Source organism: Aulonocara sp. 'chitande type north' Nkhata Bay, linkage group LG4 (genome assembly GCF_057382095.1).
Source record: "Aulonocara sp. 'chitande type north' Nkhata Bay isolate Kocher_YH1m ecotype deep benthic linkage group LG4, A_spYH_male_GT1.1, whole genome shotgun sequence".
In the NCBI taxonomy this organism is placed as follows: domain Eukaryota; kingdom Metazoa; phylum Chordata; class Actinopteri; order Cichliformes; family Cichlidae; genus Aulonocara; species Aulonocara sp. 'chitande type north' Nkhata Bay.
In genome coordinates, this window is record NC_141347.1 from 21,964,296 (window position 1) to 21,989,261 (window position 24,966).

At 38.4% G+C, this 24,966-nt stretch overlaps 1 protein-coding gene and 1 pseudogene across 3 annotated transcripts; both read right to left on the reverse strand.

Moving 5' to 3' along the window:
• Window positions 1-1,257: 1,257 nt before the first annotated feature.
• Window positions 1,258-23,479, reverse strand: LOC147332532 (sterile alpha motif domain-containing protein 9-like). Of its 2 annotated transcripts, none has more exons than XM_086289134.1 (4): window positions 23,415-23,479; window positions 18,547-18,608; window positions 10,625-10,688; window positions 1,258-7,915 (listed from the first exon to the last, which is right to left on the reverse strand). In XM_086289134.1, the coding sequence occupies exons 3-4, from the start codon at window positions 10,653-10,655 to the stop codon at window positions 3,285-3,287; spliced, it is 4,662 nt and encodes a 1,553-aa protein (XP_086145260.1). In that variant the 5' UTR covers window positions 10,656-10,688; window positions 18,547-18,608; window positions 23,415-23,479; the 3' UTR covers window positions 1,258-3,284. The 2 variants fall into 2 exon arrangements, with proteins under 2 accessions (XP_086145260.1, XP_086145261.1); XM_086289135.1 differs by lacking the exon at window positions 23,415-23,479 and adding an exon at window positions 16,960-17,009 and having other exon boundaries at window positions 18,547-18,575.
• On the reverse strand, window positions 10,695-23,492 carry LOC147332533 (sterile alpha motif domain-containing protein 9-like; annotated as a pseudogene). Its single transcript, XR_015128818.1, has 3 exons — window positions 23,415-23,492; window positions 18,547-18,608; window positions 10,695-17,009 (listed from the first exon to the last, which is right to left on the reverse strand). The product of XR_015128818.1 is annotated as a sterile alpha motif domain-containing protein 9-like (transcript).
• Between the last annotated feature and the right edge of the window lie 1,474 nt (window positions 23,493-24,966).

Consider the following 24,966-nt stretch of genomic DNA (forward strand, 5'->3'; position numbering starts at 1 on the left):
GGAGCAGCCTTTCAACGCCTCTCTCTGTCTCTCTGTCAAGAAAAGTTGACCCACACAACAAAGTAAAGCTATTTTTCGGCTACGAGCCGACAGGGACCCCGCCGTATTAGTCAGAGGTCCCTTTACTACAGTTCGGAGTCGCGGACCTTCAGTAACAGTAATAAATCACACAGCAATAGTACATTCACGTTGTTGTAAAAAGCATGATAATATATTAAGTAATCCAAAGTATTCAGAATACGTTACTGTCATTGAGTAACGTAACGGAATACGTTACAGAATACATTTTGGGGCATGTATTCTGTATTCTGTAATGGAATACATTTTAAAAGTAACCTTCCCAACACTGCGTACGAACCCTGAAGCACGTACAAACTCCAAAACACGTACAAACTCAAAAACACGTAAAAACCCCAAAACACGTAAAAACTCCAAAACACATAAAAACACGTACAAACTCCAAAACATGTAAAAACTCCAAAACATGTAAAAACACGTACAAACTCCAAAACACGTACAAAAGACAACAGAAGTGCTCCAGGATGATAGGTGCAGTGTTGTGCTTTTGTTACCTAGTGGCTATACAAGCCAGCAAGTACCAACGACTGGATTTGGTATGTGGCAATAACAGGTAAATGAACTTTTTTTATTTTTATTATTTGACTATATATGAATGCTTGTGTATAAATACACAAACAATACACATATGCTTTCATGCTTTCAATTGTGTAATTTCAGTAATCTAGGTAGCTCTGTTTTGGAAGTTCAGTTCATGCTAGAAATGTGTTTTGGAGTTTGTACGTGCTTTTTGGAGTTTGTACGTGCTTTTTGGAGTTTGTACGTGTTTTGTCTAGGGGCCACCGCATATATTTATATATAAACATATATAAATAAAACCACTTTTTTTTACATTAGTAATTCCTTTTGTGCGTAATATTATTGTTAATAAGAAATTAATTAAAGCAACAAAACAACCTGAAGAGCTGGTTCGGAGCCGAAAGAGCCGGCTCTTTTTAGTGAGCCGAACCGAAAGAGCCGGTTCTCTAAAAAGAGCCGGAAATCCCATCACTATACTGGGACAAAAGTGATCAAAATAGCAATAGTTTAGATGAAAAACAGAAACCAGATGGTTATCTTTTATCATTAAAAACATTAATTATATTTCATAAAATAATTATAACTTACCTCCAAATCTGTTTTCTGTATTGTACAAATGAGCAGTGGCAGTTACAACCCAAGTTCCAGAAAACATTGGGACATTATTAAAAAGGTGTATAAAAACAAAGTTTAATGATTTGCAAATCTCATAAACTCATATTTTATTCACAATAAAACATAGAAAACAAACAAAATATTTAAATTAGAATAACATAATGGGCACGACACAAGTCTTGAAAAGTAAGTGGCACTGAAAAGAGAAAGCTGGAGAAACATTTTGCAGCTAACTAGGTTCACTGGCAGCAGTAACATGACAAATATAAAAAGAGCATCTCAGAGTTTCTCAGAAGTATAGAAACCAGAGATTTACCAGTCTTAAAAACATATAAAAAAATTACAGAATAATGTTCCTCAATGCAGAAAATTTTAATTTGAGTATCTCCTCAAGCCCGTGATGTAATGGCATTGTCCCATTAAGTCTGCGTTATTAGGTGATATTTGTTCCACTGTGAAATAATTCTTTTAGTTTGAGCAGAACTGTAGAAGCTGAAACTGAAAAAAGAAGTTTAATGTATTTAGTTCATTATTATTATTTTTATATATTATAAGGACATAAAAATGCAGAACTGGTGTTTGATGTTTTCTTTTTTCTCACTGATGAAGTCTTTGCTTGTTTCATCACAATGATTGACCGTCAGAATCTCCAGCGAGTACATCTGTTCCTCTACATGTGTTTCGAGAAGACACGTCCCTTCCACAAAGACCGGCAAGTGTTTGGTGAAACACACTTTCATAGGTTGTATATGTTGCAGAGTTGCATTAATGTGACTCATTTTCATTCCAACAACACTGGAATTGTCTACAGCTTCTTTCCCACATGAACCCTCTGCAAAGCTTTGCCATTTCTGGAAGTTTTTCTCTGATTCACAGATGCAGATGATGTATTCATGACCTTCCATGTCTGTCAAAAACTCATAGAAGGTGTGCAAGAGTGGTTTCTCAACTGGTGATTATAATAGAAATATGACGTGGAATGTACCTTTTGGCAAAATCTGTTTACAGATCAAAGACACAGACTCTCGGAGTAAAGTCATTTTTGTTTTGATCCAAGTCAAAACAAAACAAAAAAAGCAAGAATGATAAGGCTTTGATAGAGATTATGAAAAAAATGCAATACATTTTGTTTTTTGGTACATTAACAGCTTCTAACTTCCATTTTTCCCCATTCTGATTTCCTTCAGGACCCACATTTTTTCTAAGATAGTTAACTCAAAGGTGCACAGTTCTTCATGTTACTTTTGCATTTATGCATCATGCAATAGACAAAACTTCTCACATACTTCATGAATTATCAGTCCCACACCCTCTGATGTAATGGAAGTTCATCTTCCAGTTAAGTCTGCATTAAAAGCTGACAGTTGTTCCAATGTTAAATCATAATTTTATTTTAAGCTGGAGTGGAGATATCAAATTGAGAAGAAATGTCAAAGAATCAACAACAGAAAATCATAAATGGAAAAAGAGTTTAATGTATTAATTTTTTCTCTTTTTCTTTACATGTTTTAAGAACACTTATAATGTAAAATGGAACACAATTTGACAACCATTGATATTGCTATGCATTCTGAATGGTTGCACGTTAGGTTTGCTTACATAAACATGTATAAGACACCTTGTAAAATCAGTGTACAAATGGTCAGCCAAGTATGAACTTCAGTCCTTCTAAACTATAAGTACAAACAGGAAAACAGAGGAATTCAAAAACAACCAGAACCCTAAAAAATTACATTTAACAAGCTAAGGAATACATTTGTATTAATTTGTAAATTCAGAGTAAATATATAATTTTTTTTCCTTTATATAGTACACTTAAAAAGAACAATTTTAAGCTGAAATGACCCCAAAGTGCTTTCTAGGTGAGGCCAATATTATAACAAAGCAAGTTCAGTTGTATTTTTAAGAACCTTAAATACCTTCACGAATATAATCATGTTTTAAGTTTTGTTTTTTGACCAACTGACTAACAGTCTAAAGCTTGTGGGTTTTTCAGTCATCATCCACAATCTTTTCTTTCCCTTTGGAGTAAGCTGGATTCTAGGCCCACGCTTCAGCAAGTTGACAACCAACTACTTTTTCACAAGGATGTTGCAGGCAACAGGGCCTCTAAAGGTGAACCCCAGGTAGAAGGTGATGTTTTCATTACTATGAGGCACTGAAGGTACATAGAGAGGCAGGATATTGAACTTCTTTTTCTTAGGACCTTCAAGATAAACCACACGATCTTCAGTCCACCCAGAAACCCGCTTCAGCATTGTGGCAATCTGTGGCATCTTCCATGCCTCACCACTAACCCACTTCATGCGTTTTTCAGTGACTGAGAACCACTTGGTGATTCTTTCAAACTTTTTCTTGTGAACAAACTTGTCCAATCCATTCCCATTGCCCAGAAAAAAATGGCTATAAATCCTTCTCTTCCGCTGAGGAATGTCTTTCATCTTGCTCCAGTAACCCTTTTCAAGGTGTTCAACTGCTGATTGTACAATTTCATATTTGGTTTCTTTCTCATGCTCTGTGTCGTCATCCTCTGGCCAGAATAGCAATGTAAGCAAGAACAGGGCATTTGGCAAACATTTCCTTTTATCAGATGGAAACTGACAACAAAGTGCTTGTAGATCTTTCAAATGAGCTACCTTGTGAGTTTGCGGTGACAGGCAGTTCAGAGAAATATGGGCCACAATGTAATTGACAATGTCCCTTTGACCGAATTTGGCTTTTAATGGATTACTGGGGTAGAGAGAAATTATATGCTCTAGAAGTTTTACTGCATCCCTCTGATCAGTTAGCTTGGAAAGGATGGATGTTATATTGCCGCCACCAAGATGATAGATGATCATGCGTTTTTGGAAAGGAGTGAGGTTGGCTGGGATTGCTTTACCATGCTGTAGGACTGCAGTGGAATACGCTTCACTGAAGTACTTTCCATACTCAGAGGATTTTTTTGCCAGCCATGTCAGTGGATGGCTTATTTTCTCCTCGGGACTTTCAGGTGTTTCTTCTTCATCTGCACCAATGTCTGTCTGGAAGTAACTCAGGTCCTCTGAAATCCACTCCAATGCATCCTGCATTGTCTTGTGAAGTTTTTTCAAACGGTTATGGAATGGTTCCCAAACATCTTCAACTTCCTCTGGGATGTAATCAGTTAACAGGTACTTCATACATTCTGCATGGCCATTGGATCTGTTTGCAAACACTTGTAATGAAGAAATCAGTTTGAGCAGGCTGCACCCAACCTCAACTTCGTGAAAAAATCCTGAAGTGTTGACATGTTCCATATCAGCATCAGCTGCTCTCTCACATTCTTGAAAACACTCAAGTGCTTTCAGTGCAGTTTCCACAGCATCTGCTGTGTTTTGCACCGTCTTTGGTACATTTTCAATTGCTTTACATTTTGCTTGGAACCATTTCTTATATACCTGTCCCTTTGTGTCAAGTATATAAGAGTTGTTGGGCAGCTGTTTAGCTGCTGTCTCTGCCCAGTGTTTAGCCTCTTCAAACTTTTCATAAGTATAATGAAGACGAGCAAGTTGTTGTGCAAAGAATGGATCATTATGGAAACGCTCGAATGCTTCCTTGAGCAACTCAATTGCTTTGTCCGGGCTTTTCTCATTTTCACACACATGCTCAATGAAAGGAGAGAAAAAGCTATCATATTTATCTCCTTTGCTTATCCTGGATCTCCGAATGAAAAGTTGTCTCAAAAATGTGAGATACTCATCCCTTCCAAATCTGTGCTCAAAGAGCACATCCTCGTGGAGCAAATCCATCGCCAAACTGCTTTGAGTTTGTTGGGGTCCCAGAAGTTGTTGAAGAATTTCTTTTGCAACAAGTGGGTGGATGATTCTGATTGATTCAATGTGCGTCTTGTCATCTCGAAGGTGCAAGAAGACTAGCTTAGCCTGATCACTTAGAGAGCTCTCAAACTCGTAGTGGCGAAACCTCTCCAAGTGGATCGTTAAGGCAAGCAAAGCTTCACAGTGCGATTGAGAGATGAAAGAGTTTTGAACATTTGTGTTCAGCAATGCTACATAGTGAATGAGTCGAGTGACAACAGAGTGACGGTCAATGTCTTGGAGCAGATGTTTCACAAACTGATGAACGTAAACCTCACTGAATCCTTCACTCATCAAAACAAATGTCAGAATGAATTGAGGTTCATATCTTTCCTCGAGTGCCTGCCGTTTTCCAGAAAACTTTCTCTTCTCTTGATCAGACAGTTTATGAGTGACAGACACATTCTGTAAAGGAGACTCCTTGCATCTTCTCTCTGGATCATGGGAGCGTCTGCAGCTCAACAAAATGAAACACAGGGTGCCATACTGGATTTGTTTAACATTAACTGCAACTTCTAATTCATTCCTGAGATCATCTAGATATTCTTTGTCTGAGTCTTCAGTGAGGAGCAGCACAGGAAGACATCTCTGTGGATCCTTTTCTTCATATTCTCTTAGTTCAACTGCATGTTGTGCAACAACAGAAACTGGATATGAGGGCTTCACAACCGCACACCTTAGACTTTTTCTGTTGTTCCACAGCACTTGTCTTGCCACAGTGCTTCCACCACTTCCTGGGTGATGGTAGATGTTTATGATATTCACTGGAGTCTGGTCTGCATTGTATTTCAAGGCATCGTTGAGAAGTTTGGAAGTATCGTGATAAGCATCTCTTTCAATGACCTCTCCAGCATATTTGTTCTCAGCAAGCCAGAAATTCAACCAGGTCACTCTCCCACCATGGTAGAACTGGCGCTCAATGTTTTCTTTTTTCTCATTGATGAATTCTTTGCATGTTTCATTGCAATGATTGACCGTTAGAATCTCCAGTGAGTACATCTGTTCCTCTACTTGTGTTTCAAGACGACATGTTCCTTTCACAAAGACCGGCAAGTGTTTGGTGAAACACACTTTCATAGGTTGTATATGTTGCAGAGTTGCATTAATGTGGCTCATTTTCATTCCAACAACACTGGAATTGTTTAGAGCTTCTTTCCCACATGAACCCTCTGCAAAGCTTTGCCACTTATGGAAGTTTTCCTCTGATTCACAGATGCAGATGATGTCTTCATGGCCTTCCATGTCTGTGAAAAACTCATAGAAGGTGTGCAAGAGTGGTTTCTCAACTGGTGATGTTAATAGGAATATGACCTGGAATGTACCTTTTGGCAAAATCTGTTTACAGATCAAAGACACAGACTCTCGGAGTAAAGTCATTTTTGTCTTGATCCAAGTCATTTCGTCACATGAAGTTTCATTTCCTTTGAAGTCAGTATGGCCATTGCAAAAGATCCAACTAGTTTGATCAAATAAATGCAGATGGTTTGTGAATTCTTTGATGCTTGTGCCAGTGGATATTCTGTAGCTTTGCAAAAAATGCATGTTTGCAGCACGGTACTCAAGGTATCTACTGCAAAGACCTGATATCTTTGAGTCTGGGTCAAAGTCAAACACGCAGAAAATATTCATGTTAATCAGCCAGTCAATGTTACAAAGGTCATCAGGTTTGAATTTGTTTGTTACGAGTATGAACCATTTTTCCTTTTCAATGAATTTCTTACCACTGGTCATCAGCATGGTGAGTTTCCTTCCAAGGTCTTGACACACTTCTGGAGCAATAAGGAAATGATTTTTTTCTGCTTCTTCTCTTTGAGCATCACGATCTTTGACTCTTTGGTAAAAGTCACTTAGGTCCTTGTCACTCACTGGCTCCGTTTTTGAACCCACTCTTCGCAAAATCATCTCTTTCTCATACTCTACTTTGTTTGCCGATTCTTTGAAATTTGGCAGACGGACTGCATACACTTTGTTCTTGACAATACTTATTAATGGCACAATGTCAACCTCGACCACATATCGCTTTTCTGTACTTTGTCGATCTATAACCTCAATGAACCTTGGCGGTCGCACACACTGGCGTATGTGCTCTTTGTCAGAGGAGAAACTCCTTTCAATGTAGTCCAAAGCATCGACATAAATATCCTTGTCTGTTACAGGGATACCAGTTATCTCACCGTGCACATATTCTCCATCCTCCTTGCTGTCCATCACACCAAAGTGTATTGTGCCATTTGATCTGATATTCATACAACCAGCTGCAAATTTAAGAACCTCTTTGGCAAACTTAGCTTGGAGTCTTGTGCGATCCAATGTAGCAGCTATAGCAAAAGACTTAAATTCGTGGCATGGCGATATCAGATTAAAAGCACCTGATTCAGGCTGCAGGATTCTGTGTTTCACATATAAAAAATCAATCCCTTCTTGATCAAATGGCCTTGGTTTACAGTCTTCCTTTGAGATTAACACACATTGTTCCTGAGAAGCGTGGTTCTCCTCAAAGACATCTTGTTCTGTCTCTGTAGTTTGTGCTGGAGGACCATCACTTACTGTTGAAAGAGACTGAACCAATTTCTGACTCCTCTTTTCCTCAAACTCAGTTCTTTTGGAACCAGTAGTTTTTTTCTTTTCTTGACATTTTTGCTGAGAGTTGATAAGCTCATCTCTTCTCTGAATAATCAAATGAGCAGGCCCTGACTTCATGTAGATTTTTGTTTTTAGAAAGTCCTCATTTAGTGCAAGTAGGATTTGTCCATTTACTTCTTCTTCATGGAGCTTTTCTATGTACTGTTCCTTCACTCCAATTGATCTTAGCCAGGTGCTTACTTCAGATTCAGTCCAATTCTTGGGTGACTGCTGAGGTGTGTCAGCTGCGAAAGGACAAAAAAGCAGAACAAAACATGAATTACCCTATGCATAAAAACATCAGTTAAATAATATGTGTGACAATAACTTTTTTTATTTATGACAAAAACTGACAATATATTATACTGCTTCTTTATTTTGAAATTCCTTGTATATTAAAACATTTTTTCGCCGTTCCGCCTAATCGCATTATGTATGTGGCGAGAGGCAAGCTGCATACACAGACATCCTTTTATAATAGCCCCTGTGCCATAGATGTGACATAGGCTTCATTCTATGAGAGGTAGCCCAGGACACAAAGAATTGGTTGCTTTTCCTAAACCCCTGAGTCCTGTTTAGCTAAATGCATAATGCGCAGACAGGACAAAGTGAATTAAGCCGCCTCTGGCTCTAATCAGCAAATGGCCGGTGGATGAAAAGCTGATAGCTCCAATGGTAGACTCCCTAACCTTAGACACAAAGGTAGGCTTAGGGCACAGAGCCACCTTTCTATAATTTGGGAAAAACTGCAGACAGGAACTGTGCATAGAGGTTCGCCTGGCCAAACCTCTATGCACAACTGGTGCACTATTTCTGTATTGAGTGCCCATTCTCCATAAAGAAGATCTGGAGAGCAGATCTGCAGCAGTTTTCAGTGCCTACCAGCCCAGTTAAATACAAGTTCTTAATGAGACCAGCTTTCTGTTGCGAAACAGAGCAACCATTTGACCTGCTTCAACACACCAAGTGTGTTGAAGCAGGTCAAATGGTTGCTCTGAACTGCTTCAACACACCTGGTGAAAACCCTTGGGGCAAGGGCCGATCCCAAATGGAGGGTTTGATATTTGTAGGCTATGCCCTGGAAGACAAACCTTAGGAATTTCCTGTGTGCTGGACTAAAGCTTATGTGGAAATCATTCTGTAGATGTGAACCAGTCACTCCATCAAATAGATCAAAACAGCACATTTTGTGTTAACATTCTAAATTTGTAGTTTCTGAGATGAGAATTGAGGGAGCGTAAATCCAGAATGGGACAGAATGAGGAAATATCTGGAATAAAAGTCTAGATTAATTTCCTCTTATTGCCCCTCGGCTAAAGAGAGAGGAGATTTTGCTCTCTAAAGCCTTTGTGGCTTCCCCTGTAGCAACTGAACCCACGCCACTGAAAGTGGGTAGTTTTGTTGCAAACTGTAGTCTGTAATCCCTGGCAACAGTTGTTAACACCCATGGATTGACTGCACATGCATCTCTGGCAGCTAATGGACCTGGGGGATGTCTCAGGTGACAGACTGACCTCCACTTTCAGATTTTTTTTGTAAACATCCTTGACTCTATGCCTGGCTGTGGCTGTGGTAGTGGCGTTTTTATTTATTTTTTTATCGCCCAAAGAGGTCCAGAGAATAAGATCAGTGACGATAAATATCTCCACCCAAACTGTAGGAGTACCTTTATCCAGCAGGTGGCCCAAGTCCCGAAACAGCTCAGCCTGGTAGGCTGAGAGCAGGGGGAAGCAGTTTGAAGATGACTTTGAAGATGATGGAGAGGGGACAGCAGCACTAATACAGAACTGTCAGATTAGCATCTATAGGAATGTCTGAATTTAGCAGATTTAATGAGCTCTTTTGCCAACACTATATCTTCATTGTGCATTGATATTCTGCTTGTAAATAATGATATCTAACTATGTCACACATGGCTCAAGCCTTTTTAGATGTTTTTTTTGTTACTAATATTTGAATACACTTTGTGGGGAAAAAAAGATGTAAGCCTGTGATTCTGAGCTTACAAACAACTGATCTTTTTTTTCTCACAGGACAGCCACTGCAAATATATGCTTTACAGAAGATTATGTATATTATGTATATATATTATTTTTACTTTTGAAACTTTATGTACAATTTTCTAATAATACCTTTATGTGTATTGAGGTGTTTTCATAGTATTTTATTGCCTTTTCCTAAAAGAATGGTTTGAAAATTCCCCCACAACTTGTCATTTTCAGCTAATAATAAATCCTACTATATTAACAATACTTTATTAATAATAATAATAATAATGAATACCTACTATATTTTTGGTAATATAGTAGGTATTTATTCAACTAAAGAAGCTGTAACATTTAAAAGTTCTTAAGCCAGGAAGAAGGACAATATGGTGAAGATGTGAAGATGTCCATGTAAAGTGCATACATCTAAATATGTTTTAATCTGACTTAATTTTGTCATGTTAAGTTGGTGTAGTAGAGCAGTGGTACCGGTCGTTTGGTACCGGGCCCCGAGAGTTGAGGCTCAGGTGTGAAATTTATGGTTTTCAGGGTTTTTCAGAGTTTTTATTGTTAACTTGGTTTCCCTGGGTCTTTTCCCGTGTTTATGCGAAATGCTTACGCATTTTACTATAGCAACCAGAGAGCATGTTGTATTTATCCGTGACACCTTAAAGGCCGGTCGGTGAAAATATTGTCTGACATTAAACCGGTCCGTGGCGCAAAAAGGGTTGGGGACCGCTGTAGTAGAGGATGATGTTTGTACTAAAGCAGTTACCATAGCCCAGATTTAGCAAATAGTTAGTCATTTTCAGCTGTCTGGTTATTATACACTGATGATAAAGCCAGTTAAACATGGAATGTTTAAAACAACAAAATACAATTAGTCTACAGAAACCTAAAAGTATCATGTATGTAAAAAAAAAAGAAAAAAGAAAAAAAAGGGATCTCATAAAAACAAACTTCACTCACCCATGATTTCCTTTCTTGTTTTGTCACACATCAGTATTGGTTTTTACTTATCATCACATTCCATCTGTCAAAAAGAAAAACCGTCACATTAAGTCCTGTATTATTTTTGCTGGGTCATTTATGTTGTCAAATTTTATCATTAACTTTTGAAACTGGAACTGACTATAACTTTAGTAAATTTTATCTTTCCTGATAGAGTTATTGTACCAAATGTCTCCTGAATCCAATGCGAAATACTGTCAGATTTTACATTAGAATTTACACATTACAAATATTCAAGAATAGAGCTTACTGATATAGGATCTTTAAGGCAGAATACTAGAGAAAAAAAACTCACGCAGTGTTGTGTAATTTATTATTAGACACTAATGTATAGTATAAGGTGCATGTTAACCTTCATCTGATGAACATATTTTGCATTCATGGACTACCAAAGGTAATTAATGTCGTCTAAGAAAACATAGATTATTATTATTTTTGCTACTTTTTGTTTCTTTACATATTTTGTCAACCAAAAATCTGTACTAGTTTTCATTTGCATTTTAATGATGAACTAATCTGGGTCATTTAGACTCCAATATAAAATAACTGAAATAAAAACACAACCAGGCAGCCCAGAGTCAAAATCTATCCAGTGTGCTGGGTCTACCCCGAGGCCTTCTCACAGTGGAACATTCCTGACAGACGGAAGGGGTTCGGACGTCCGATCAGACGTCCGAACCCCTTCAACTGGCTCTTTCCAATAAAGAGGAGCAGCAGCTATACTCTGAGCCTTTCCCGAATGACCAAGCTCCTCGTCCTATCTCTAAGCTAACTGCTGTCGCTTTTGTCTGCAGTCTCATTCTTTCAATCACTATCCACAACTCATGATCATTGGTAAGGGTAGGAATGTAGATGGACTGTAAATCGACTGTTTCCCGCTCGCACTTCACCACCGCAAACCAGTACAGTGTTGCTACTGATGCTGCACTAGTCTGTCTGCCAGTTACCCAGCTCTCCCCTCAGCCTCCCCTCACTGGTAAACAAGACCTTAAGAAACTCTGCTTGGGGCAGCAACTCATTCGCAACGCACACTTCGCCCTTTTCCCAACTAAGAGCAATGGCTGCAGATTTGGGGCTGTCGATTCTGTTCACAAACACTTCACACTCAGGTGACACTGTGACCACTAATCTCTCCAACCTCTACACTGCATCAACACTGAATATGAACCAGCTCATAAAATCCAAGTACAGTTGGTCAAGAGAACACAAGGAATACAGACAAGTAACAAACACACAGGCATATTAGCCGGAGAGGATATACCCAGCCATGACAATAATTATATTTACATTGTTATTCCTAATAATTTTTAGATTCAGAGTAATTTATGCCGTCCTTCTAATAGCACATACCATAAGAAAAAGTTGGCCCCAAAGTGTAGTTGAGATTAATAGACTAACAATGCAAATATACACTAATAGAAGTACAACCTAAAATGAGACTAATGAAGCATAACAAAATGTGACACCCACATAATCACAATACAAAGTAGTTGGATAAATAACTTGGCCAGATTAAATACATTTACAACTAAACAAAACAGTGGTTAATTATTTTTATGACACTTGAGCAATGTTTTTTGAGTGACACTAAAATTGCATACATAATCATTACATGCTACAACTGTTTAGCTTTATTCTTTTTTTCACAAACTGAGGCTCGTGTGTTTTTTAAAAACCATCCATAGTTTTTTAACATCCATAATACTAAAAAGTAAAAGTAACTTGGATTGACACTGACAGGCAGCGGTTGTTGACTATTTTGTCACAACTATGTTGTAAGCAACAGGGCCTCTGAAATTGAACCCCAGGTAGAAGGTGATGTTTTCATTACTTTGAGGCACTGAAGGTGCATTAACAGGCCTGATATTGAACTTTTTTTCCTTGGGACCTTCAAGATACACCAATCCATCTTTAGTCCACCCAGATACATGTTTTAGCATTGCGGCAATCTCTGGAGTCTTGAATGCCTCACCACTAAACCACTTCATGCGTTTTTCAGACAACTTTGTGATTGAAGACAACTCTCTGATTTTTTCAAACTTATTCTTGTGGACGAACTTGTCCAGCCCACTCCCATTGCCTAGAAAAAAATGAGTGTAAATCCTTCTCTTCCATGGAGGAATGTCTTTCATCTTGGTCCTGTGGCCTTTTTCCAGGTGCTCAACAGCTGTTTGCACAATTTGATATTTTTTTTCTCTCTCATGCTCTGTGTCGTCATCCTCTGGCCAGAATAGCAATGTAAGCAAGAACAGGGCGTTTGGCAAACATTTCATTTTATCATATGGAAACTGGTGACGAAGTGCTTGTAGAACTTTCAGAGGAGCTACTTTTTGATTTTGTGGTGACAGACAGTTCAGAGAAATATGGGCCGCTATGTAATTAACAATATCCATTTGATCAAATTTAGCTTTTAATGGATTACTGGGGTAGAGAGAAAGGATGAGCTCTAGAAGTTTTACTGCGTTCTTCTGATCAGTTATCTTATAGAGAATGGATGTTATGTTGCCACCACCAAGATGATAGATCATCATTCGTTTTTGGAAAGGAGTGAGGTTGGCTGGGATTGATTTCCGATGCTGTAGGACTGCAGCAGAAAAAGCTTCACTGAAGTACTTGCCATACTCAGAGGATTTTATTGCCAACCATTTCAATGGATGACGTATCTTCCCCTCAGGGCCTTCAGGCGTCTCTTCTTCATCTGCATCAATGTCTGTCTGGAAATAACTCAGGTCCTCTGAGATCCTTTCCAAAGTGTCTTCCATTGTCTGGCACAGTTTTTTCAAATGGTCATGAAATGGTTCCCAAGCATCTTTAACTTCCACTGGGATGTAATCTGATGTTAGGTACTTCATACACTCTGAATGACCATTGGATCTGTTTGCAAATACTTGCAATGAAAAGATCAGTTTGAGAAGGCCCAGCCCAACCTCAACTTCAGCATAAAACCCTGAAGTGTTGACATGTTGCATCTCAGCATCAGCTGCTCTCTGACATTCTTGAAAACACTCAAGTGCTTTCAGTGCAGTTTCCACAGCATCTGTTGTGTTTTGCGCCGTCTTTGGTACATTTTCAATTGCTTTACATTTTGCTTGGAACCATTTCTTATATACTTGCCCCTTTGTGTCGAGTATATAGGAGTTGTCAGGCAGCTGTTTCACTGCTGTCTCTGCCCAGTTTTTGGCTTCTTCAAATTTTTCATAAGTATAATGAAGACGAGCAAGTTGCTGTGCAAAGAATGGATCATTATGGAAACGCTCGAATGCTTCCTTGAGCAACTCGATCGCTTTATTTGGGCTTTCTTCAGTTCCACGCACATGCTCAATGAAAGGAGAGAACAAACTCAAAAAGTATTTGTCTTCTTCAGTTATTCTGGATCTTCGAATAAAAAGCAGTCTCAAAAATGTGAGATACTCATCTGTTTCTAAACTATGCTCAAAGAGCACATCCTCGTGGAGCAAATCCATCGCCAAACTGCTTTGAGTTTGTTGGGGTTCCAGAAGTTGTTGAAGAATTTCTTTTGCAACAAGTGGGTGGATGATTCTGATTGATTCAATGTGCGTCTTGTCATCTCGAAGGTGCAAGAAGACTAGCTTAGCCTGATCACTGAGGGATCTCTCAAACTCATGTCGACGAAACCTCTCTGAGACAAACTTTAAGGCAAGCAAAGCTTCACAGTGAGACTGAGAGATGAAAGAGTTTTGAACATGTGTTCAGCAATGCTACATAACGAATGAGACGACATTCAACAGAGTGACGGTTAATGCCTTGGAGCAGATGTTTCACAAACTTTTGAACATAATTTTCACTGAATCCTTTGCTCATTAGAACAAATGTCAGAATGAAGTTAAAGTCATATTTTTTGTTAAGTGCCTTTTGTTTTTCAGAAAACTTTCTCTTCTCTTGATCAGACAGTTTATGAGTGACAGACACATTCTGTAAAGGAGACTCCTTGCACATAGAGTACCATACTGGATTTGTCTTTCGTTTATGGCACCCTCTAGTTCATTCCTGAGATCATCTAGATATTCTTTGTCTGAGTCTTCAGTGAGGAGCAGCACAGGAAGACATCTCTGTGGATCCTTTTCTTCATATTCTCTTAGTTCAACTGCATGTTGTGCAACAACAGAAACTGGATATGAGGGCTTCACAACCGCACACCTTAGACTTTTTCTGTTGTTCCACAGCACTTGTCTTGCCACAGTGCTTCCACCACTTCCTGGGTGATGGTAGATGTTTATGATATTCACTGGAGTCTGGTCTGCATTATATTTCAAGGCATTGTTGAGAAGTTTGGAAGTATCGTGATAAGCATCTCTTTCAATGACCTCTCCAGCATATTTGTTCTCAGCAAGCCAGAAATGCAACCAAGTCACTCTCCCACCATGGTAGAACTGGCCTTCCGTGTTTTCTTTTTCCTCATTGATGAATTCTTTGCATGTTTCATCACAATGATTGACCGTTAGAATCTCCAGTGAGTACATCTGTTCCTCTACTTGTGTTTTAAGAACACATGTTCCTCCCACAAAGACTGGCAAGTGTTTACTGGCATGCGTTTTCACAGGTTGTATATGTTGCAGAGTTGCATTAATGTGGCTCATTTTCATCCCAACAACACTGGAATTGTTTACAGCTTCTTTCCCACATGGATCCTCTGCAAAGCTTTGCCATTTCTGGAAGTTTTCCTCTGATTCACAGATGCAGATGATGTCTTCATGACCTTCCATGTCTGTGAAAAACTCATAGAAGGTGTACAAGAGTGGTTTCTCAACTGGTGACGTTAATAGGAATATGACCTGGAATGTACCTTTTGACAAAATCTGATTACAGATCAAAGACACAGATTTTTTAAGTTGAATCATTTTTGTCTTGATCCAAGTCATTTCATCACATGGAGCTTCATTTCCTTTGAAGTCAGTACGGCCATAGCAAAAGATCCAACTAACTTGATCGAACAAAACCATCTTACTTGTTAATTCTTTGATGTTTGTGCCAGCGGACACCTTGTAGCTCTGGAGAGAATGCATATTTGCAACACGGTCGTTAAGGTATCTACTGCAAAGACCTGATATCTTTGAGTCTGGGTCAAAGTCGAACACGCAGAAAATATTCATGTTAATCAGCCAGTCAATGTTACAAAGGTCATCAGGTTTGAATTTGTTTGTTACGAGTATGAACCATTTTTCCTTTTCAATGAATTTCTTACCACTGGTCATCAGCATGGTGAGTTTCCTTCCAAGGTCTTGACACATTTCTGGAGCAATAAGGAAATGATTTTTTTCTGCTTCTTCTCTTTGAGCATCGCGATCTTTGACTCTTTGGTAAAAGTCACTTAGGTTCTTGTCACTCACTGGCTCAGTTTTTGAACCCACTCTTCGCAAAATCATCTCTTTCTCATACTCTACTTTGTTTGCCGATTCTTTGAAATTTGGCAGACGGACTGCATACACTTTGTTCTTGACAATACTTATTAATGGCACAATGTCAACCTCTACCACATATCGCTTTTCTGTACTTTGTCGATCCATAACCTCAATGAACCTTGGCGGTCGCACACACTGGCGTATGTGTTCTGTGTCAGAGGAGAAACTCTTTTCAATGTAGTCCAAAGCATCGACATAAATATCCTTCTCTGTTACAGGGATACCAGTTATCTCGCCATGCACATATCCTCCATCCTCCTTGCTGTCCATCACACCAAAGTGTATTGTACCATTTGACCTGATGTTCATACAACCAGTTGCAAATTTAAGAATCTCTTTGGCAAACTTAGCTTGGAGTCTTGTGCGATCCAATGTAGCAGCTACAGCAAAAGACTTAAATTCGTGGCATGGCGATATCAGATTAAAAGCACCTGATTCAGGCTGCAGGATGCTGTGTTTTACATATAAGAAATTAGTCCCTTCTTGATCGAATGGCCGTGGTTGGCAGTCTTCCTTTGAAATCAACACACATTGTTCCTGAGCAGTTTCTTTCTCCTGATCGCTCAGTGTAGTTTGTGCTGGAGAACCATCACTTACTGTTTGAAGACACTGAACTGATTTCTTACTTTTCTTTTCCTCAAACTCAGTTCTTTTGGAACCAGTAGTTTTTTTCTTTTCTTGACATTTTTGCTGGGAGTTGATAAGCTCATCTCTTTTCTGAATAATCAAATGAGCAGGCCCTGACTTCATGCAGATTTTTGTTTTTAGAAAGTCCTCATCCAGTGCAAGTAGGATTTGTCCATCTACTTCTTCTTCATAGAGTTTTTCTATGTAATGTTCCTTTATTCGAATTGATCTTAGCCAGGTGCTTACTTCAGATTCAGTCCACCCAGAAGCACTTGGTAACTGTTGAGGTATTTTAGCTGTGAGAGCACAAAAAAGCATGTATTTGATTATGCATTAATAAAATTAGTTAAAAAAATATGAGATGTGTGACAATTGACAGAAATTCCATCTTTAAGCGAAATACTGACAATATAATAGTTTGCTTCTTAATTTTAAACTTATTGAAGCTTTTTTTTTTTTTTTTTGGTCAAAACAATAGAATAGAATAGCTTTTATTGTCACTGTTACAAGAACAATGAAAGGCAGTTTGTCTTTTCTCCATGTGTGAAGCACACAATAGCATAAGTATTTACACAATCACAGACAAATTTACATTTACACAAGAAAGACATGTACAAGTTATACATACACCTGCAAACAGCAGCCTGCAGCAAGGAGATAACAGGGAAAAGAACAGCAAGGATAAACCAAAACAGTAGCATTATGGTCTGTATAATCAAAAAATATACTAAAGGATGCTACTGATGGTTCACCTACGAAACCTGTGAAAGTTTAACTACTAAATATGACTTATTGGGGTTTTTTTATCTGTGTGTACATATCTTTTTTTGTTCTGTTGATAAAGTCTATCCGGTCGTTAAGTCTGACGTCACTAGCCGTGTCTGGGCCTAAACTCCGCTGCAGGTCCATATATCAAACGATCACTGTGGCATTACTGAGAGTTGAAAAACTGTCTAAAGTCTTTCATCTTTAATAAAATGATCAGCGTTCTGCTCTACCAGGTGTAACAATTGAGTTTAACATCCAGGCATCCATGAAAACGGAATTTATGACATTTAACGGAGTTAGAAGTTAGCAGGAAGTTAGCTCTCTATCTTCTATCTAAATACAATATAGCATGTCCTGACTGCGGGGTTTTGGAAACAAATTAAAACGTACAGCTCTGTTATCACTTCCAACATAAATGAAGACAGAAAACTAAACAGCAGTGACGTTTGTAGGGTTACTGAAGTTTGGCTAGCTGGTATATAATTATGTGCTACGTGACCGCTAGCGACACAGTTATGTTAGCATAATATAAACAAGCTAACTTTTTTTCCACTCGATAAAAGTTAACGTGAGTGTTATCGGTGGTCAGGAACAAATGTAATCGCATGGCAGGATGCTGTAAAAGGACCAAACTTCAGCCAGGAGAACAACTGAGATAATCCATCCACAATACGAGGTTAGTCATTCATATACTGCTGCATGAGCTGGGCTGTAGTTACATCCTAAGGTTTTAAAAACTGAGCTTAAATAAATGATTAGCGGTAATAAAAGCCGAGGGAGGTCAACAGTGATCACTGACTGTTTTAGGAGCTTTTTGAGATTAAATAGAAGAAAATACAAAGCATTAAACATGTTAACAACACAAAAGCCATATTAAACGCAGACTACTTTAGGCCCGGAAGTAGGATTCGTCACGTCATCACTTAACGACCGGATTAAGATGGAATGCTTAACACTTTGGAATCGGAGAAGAAAACATTAAATTGCAAGTAGGCTACAGATACTTGAAAGTTCCATAAATGCAAAAAAAAAAAAAGGCATCTCATAGAAACAAAATTTACTTACCCATGATTTTCTTCCTCCTTTTGTCACATTATTAGCACTGCGTTTTACTTATCACCTTTTATCTGCAAATAAATCACACAATGACATGAAGTCCTAAATAATTTCAAGTGAAGTAGGTTAAAAGATCTCAAAAAGCAACATATCATGCCACAATCTAAGGAAAAAGCTGACAACTCAACAATTCAACAATAAGAAAGAATTTGTAAAAATGGCAATGGGAGAGCTCCAAGGAGAAAACCACATTTGTTTAAAAATATCTTGATGATCCCAGAGACTTTTGGAAAAATATTTTGTGGACTGATAAGACACAACCTTTCGGGATTTTGGGGGGTCCTGCCATGTCTGTAATAAAACTAGCAGCTTCTTACGTTTGAGCATAAGAAACTGCGGTATGCCAACTTGGCAGCTGAGGCAGAGGACAGAGGCTGGAAGATCAAGGTGCGCCCGGTGGAAGTGGGGTGCAGGCTTTGCCTAATTAGACAGCTGCTCATTAAAGAAAGTTTCTTGTAGCCCCGAACTTCACCAATTGAAGATCAACCACCACAAGTTCCTTGCCCAGTCTGATTTTGTAGTTATTGCTTTGCTCTTAATAACAAAATGATGTAAATCCGTTCTGCCGAGCGGCTGTAACACTTGCTGTCTCACAGTTCATCCCTCACTGTGAACACTATTTTATAAGATTTTAATGCCAAAAAAAAAAAAAAATAGCCAATGTTGGGGTTTGAATATATAATCTGAATGTGTATTTGCTGATTATATTGTTTTAATATAAGAGAGGCCTAACTCTGAGTACAGTCTGTGCCAAAAAGTACTGACGGGAAACTGCATGCTTTTGCAGCCAGAAAGTGAAACTAAGCAGAGTCTTTGATCGAAACTTATAGTGGTGTGACGTAGAGAGCAAGTATATAAATACCTAGGCTTCTGTTTGTGCTTCAGACCTGGGGTTGTGTGTTTTGTATTCAGGTCTCCATATCCCGGGTATGAAAAGATATTTTTTTTGACTAAAAGACCACTTTGAGCCTTGTGTCTTTTTTAGCCGTAAAGAATCCAAAAGAACTGGATTTAATACCAAGTCTTTGGGCACATTTTGATTTTGCCATTTGGTAAATGTAGCATTATTAAAGCAAATATTTTTGATGCAAGAGCGTTTAAAACAAAACTAAAACGTATATTGTCCCAGAATCACTGTTTTAACCAAACCTCTTCTGGTTACAAAAGAAAGTTTATATGAAATCACAACAGTCCAGTGGGCTCGTACTATCACAAAGCTCAAATAATCCCAAAAATCGACAGCATGTCCTTCATCCTGTTTTCCTTCCCTCGTCCCAACCGGTCGCAGCAGATGGCCGCCCCTCCCTGAGCCTGGTTCTGCTGGAGGTTTCTTCCTGTTAAAAGGGAGTTTTTCCTTCCCACTGTCACAAAAGTGCTTGCTCATAGGGGGTCATATGATTGCTGGGTTTTTGTCTGTATGTATTATTGTACAATCTACTGTGAAATATAAAGCGCCTTGAGGCGACTGTTGTTGTGATTTGGCACTATATAAATAAAATTTAATAAAATTGAATTGAATTGGTTTCTTGAACATGACAGTGAGTTCATTGTACACAAATGGCTTCCAGTCATGAGAGCTCAATCCAGAGACCTCAATCCACAGAGCACCTGTGCGATGTGGTGGAAAAGGAGATTTGCTTCCTGGATGTTTAGCTGATACTTTTAGATATCACCTCAGGCATGGCACTTCTTTTGTTATATATTTTACTGACAGTAGTGTAACAAATGCTAGAAATCACTTTAAAGTCCAATCTTCGCTATTGTAATTGGACCCCCTTCTATAGCCCTAGTGATGGGTCGTTTGCGAACGAAATGGCTCTTAGAGCCGGCTCTTTGACGTGAACGACGCAAGCCGGCTCCTTATCGCGAGCCGTCACGTGATTTTTTTTTTTTTTTCTCTTTCTCTCAGCCTCTCTCGCACTTTTTTCACTTCACTCTGCATGTGAGCCTTGTGCTTTACGCTGGGCAGAGGGGGGAGGGGCGGTAGTTACACTCAGTAGCACAGGAACAGAGCCAGAGGGAGAGAGAGAGAAAGAGAGCCAGGGACAACAATGTCACATTAGAAAGGTATCCGGTTGTTCAGTCTGACGTCACTAGCCGTGTCTGGGTCTAAACTCTGCTGCAGGTCCATATATCAAACGATCACTGTGGCATTACTGAGAGTTGAAAAACTGTCTAAAGTCTTTCATCTTTAATAAAATGATCAGCGTTCTGCTCTACCAGGTGTAACAATTGAGTTTAACATCCAGGCATCCATGAAAACGGAATTTATGACATTTAACGGAGTTAGAAGTTAGCAGGGAGTTAGCTCGCTAGCTTCTATCTAAATACAATATAGCATGTCCTGACTGCGGGGTTTTGGAAACAAATTAAAACATACAGCTTTCTTATCACTTCCAGCATAAATGAAGACAGAAAACTAAACAGCAGTGACGTTTGTAGGGTTACTGAAGTTTGGTCTTAATAAATGAAAGAGTCCTTGTAGCTGCCATGTTGTGTCTCAGCAGGGTACAGACGGTTCCAGGAGAAGGGGGGCAGTTAGCGTCTGCCCTCGGGAAGGAGACAATGTTATTCTTTGTGTTAAATAAAATTGTCAACATTGATTGTATTACACCTGTCACTACGCATGAGGGGGCGTTCTAATACCCTGATTTCATAAAACTATGGAAATGTGTTTTTTAAGATGAGATCTGAGACTGTCTGCATACAGTGTCCATCTCCCACGTGTGTGATCATTAAATCATCGTTTGACTCAACCCGACCGGACCAGTGTTGTTATTGTGGGTTTTTCCTCTGGTGTCCATCTCCAATATTTTTGAACCATAACACTAGCTGGTATATAATGATGTGCTACGTGACCGCTAGCGACATAGCTATGTTAGCATAATATAAACAAGCTAACTTTTTTTCCACTCGATAAAAGTTAACGTGAGTTTTCTCGGTGGTCAGAAACAAATGTAATCGCATGGCAGGATGCTGTAAAAGGACCAAACTTCAGCCAGGAGAACAACTGAGATAATTCATCTACAATACAAAGTTAGTCATTCATATACTGCTGCATGGGCTGGGCTGTAGTTACATCCTAAGGTTTTAAAAACTGAGCTTAAATAAATGATTAGCGGTAATAAAAGCCGAGGGAGGTCAACAGGGATCACTGACTGTTTTAGGAGCTTTTTGAGATCAAATAGAAGAAAATACATAGCATTAAACATGTTAACAACATAAAAGCCATATTAAACGCAGACTACTTTAGACCCGGAAGTAGGATTCGTCGCGTCATCACTGAACAACCGGATAGTAATCATCCACAACTATTTTTCAGTTGCAGATGATAAAGGATTCAGAAAGTTTATTCATGCGGGCCTATATGACAGAGAATATGCATGTTCTTTTTGTTTTCATATTTTAATTTATATTTAATTGTGTTGTGGTTTGCAGTGTTTTGTGTTGTTTCACTTTAATTTTGTAAAAGGAAAAGGCTGAAAATTTAAATAGTTAAAATTTGACATGTGAATAGTTGATTTTTGTATTATATGATTTATTTATTACATTTTATGTGGAGTGAATAAATAAAAGTATATTTACGGTGGCGCCTAGAGACAAAGCACATAGAAACTCCGAAGCACGTAAAAACACGTACAAACTCAAAACACGTACAAAAGACAACAGAAGTGCTCCAGGATGCTGGGCGCAGTGTTAAGCTTTTGTTACCTAGTGGCTACACAATCCAGCAAGTACCAATGACCAGATTTGGTGTGTGGTAGTAACAGGTAAATTAACTTTTTTTTTAAAAAATTATTTGAATATACATGAGTGCCTGTGTATAAATACACAAACAATACACACATGCTTTCAATTGTGTAATTTAAGTGATCTAGTAGCTCTGCTTTGGAAGTTCAGTTCATGCTAGAAATGTGTTTTGGAGTTTGTACGTGTTTTGTCTCTAGGGGCCACCGCATATATTTATATATAAACATATGTAAATAAAACCACTGTTTTTTTTACGTTAGTAATTCCTTTTGTGCATAATTTTATATTATTGTTAATAATAAATAAATTAAAGCAACAAAACAACCTGAAGAGCCGGTTCGGAGCCGAAAAAGCCGGCTCTTTTTAGTGAGTCGAACCGAAAGAGCCGATCCTCTAAAAAGATCCGGAAATCCCATCACTATATAGCCCGGCCCCTTTGAAATCACATGTCAGGCATGTCGAGGCAATGTATTTCCAGAGGCACACTTAAATCTAAATCACTCAAGGACAAGGTTGATTATAGAAGTATTACGCCCAGCATTATAAAGAAAAAAGTAGTGGGTGGCGGGGGTATAAACCTGATTTTGGGGGAAACTCAGAAGCGGTTTCAGATTTGACTGCTAACTGTACAAATGCACTTTTTATGGTGAAAAGTAAAATTAAAGGTAATTTTGTTATAACTGTCCAAATAAGGGCCAGCAAGCGTTTCAATATAGCTGCCACATTTCTTACACTTTGAATGAATGGTGTAGCGTTATTCATTTATTTCGTTTGATTAATGTTGAGAAACAGCGCTCGTGTTTGTAATAAGGCATTTTTCAGGAGTCATGTGAAAAAAACATTCTGTCACCGTTTTTCTCGACAGCTGCTGTTAACTGTAAAGTGTCTGAGACAACACCTAATAAAGCAAATATTTTTCATGTGCTTCTAATCTGTGACTCAAACACGTAGGCTAACTCTTACAATAAGAATCACTAAAAACTTTTATAAGAAGCCGTGATTTCAACCTACAAGTGAGACAAAAAAAACTATTAGATCTATAAGATATGGCAAGGCAGTTATCTTACCTTGGAGAAATACCGACGGAAAACAGTCCCTGCAGGCATACAAAGAAAAGTGCCGCCTGTGTTTCAAGCCCGATATGTTATGTGTCGTTTCCTGCTATGCTGCACACGGTATCCTCGATCAGTTTCAAGTTTCGTTTTTGGAGAAACAAGCCCGCAGAGCTGCACCCCTGCACCGGAAAGCCCACAGCATAATGAGCGTCACGTGATTGTTAAAAAGAAAAAAGCTGTTTGCGTTTTAATTTTTGAAATAAAGGTATTTTGAAAAGGCTTTTTAAAGATTCAGACAAAATAAGTACCAAAATGTGTTAACATTGTTTAATAGGATAGATCTAAGTAGTGTTGAAGCCTACCATATTGGAAACAGTATGGTATGTTTTTGTGTCCCGTCTTTGTACTATGCTGTAAAAACCGGGATGAGTGAGCATCTGAGCACAAAACAGAGCTTTTGAAACTTTTAAGAAAAGGAAAATTCAAACTTACCAATATTTGTTATGAACTCTGATCACCTTAATCATATGTAAGGTTATGGATGTGTGATAAATTAACATTTCCTCTTTCAATGACAAATATGCTTCTTGTTTTATTGCTTTAGCCCAGCCGTAAGTTGTGGCCAAACCACTGTCAACATTAAAACTTAGAACACAAAAGGCTAAAAGAAGTGACATTGGATTGATTTGACCTGAGCAGTACAAATAATGTCACCATAATAAGTAAACTATTCGACCCACACCTTAGCTTCAACCAAGGAGAGGCTGTCTGTCACCAGCAGCCTGAGAAAAGTAACCAAAACAGCTCATGTCAGTTAAACATTAAAAACTATACACTAGCAAATTACCTTAAACGTGTTAAAAAAACAAACAAAAAACTGAGTTATTACTAAAGCCTAGTAATAATATCCACATCATTACGATAAACAGGATTTGTGTATTTTATGCTTTGCAAAGAGACCAAGTTGTTTTCATAAGTAACCAGGGTGAATATCCACTGCATATGTGCAAGAATGTGTTTACAGGGCAGCTGCTATAAATAACACTGCCCTGCATCATATTTACAGCATGAAATCCAACACCTTGTCTTTACTAATTTTGTGTTGGTGGCTTCAAAAAATATTTTATAAGTTTTGCTCCATTAAATCACTTTTTTTTTTTTTTTTTTTTTTTTCAGAAGTGGCAATTGCAAACATGATCCAGATATAATTTCCTTCGACTGTGGATACTTCACTACACATCCAAATCCAGTAGCTCATCTGCTCCCCAGTTATTCACTCAGCCAGAATTTAATGACTTGATCCAAAATTAGATTTGGACCTGCCAAAGGAAGCAGTTGAACTACTTGGGTCTCGAAAAACCTCCAGGCTCCAGGAAACAAATTTTATTTTTATTAGACATTGTGAGAGGGATTGTATTCCATTACTGGAAATTGATCATTTTGAATTATGTTGATGTTGAAGGTCTTTATGAGTACAATGCTGACACTGAAAGCTCAGAAAGCTAAAAGGTGTACATGATTTGATGTTTTTACTGTTTTGTTTTTTTTTAAACTCAGGATTCAC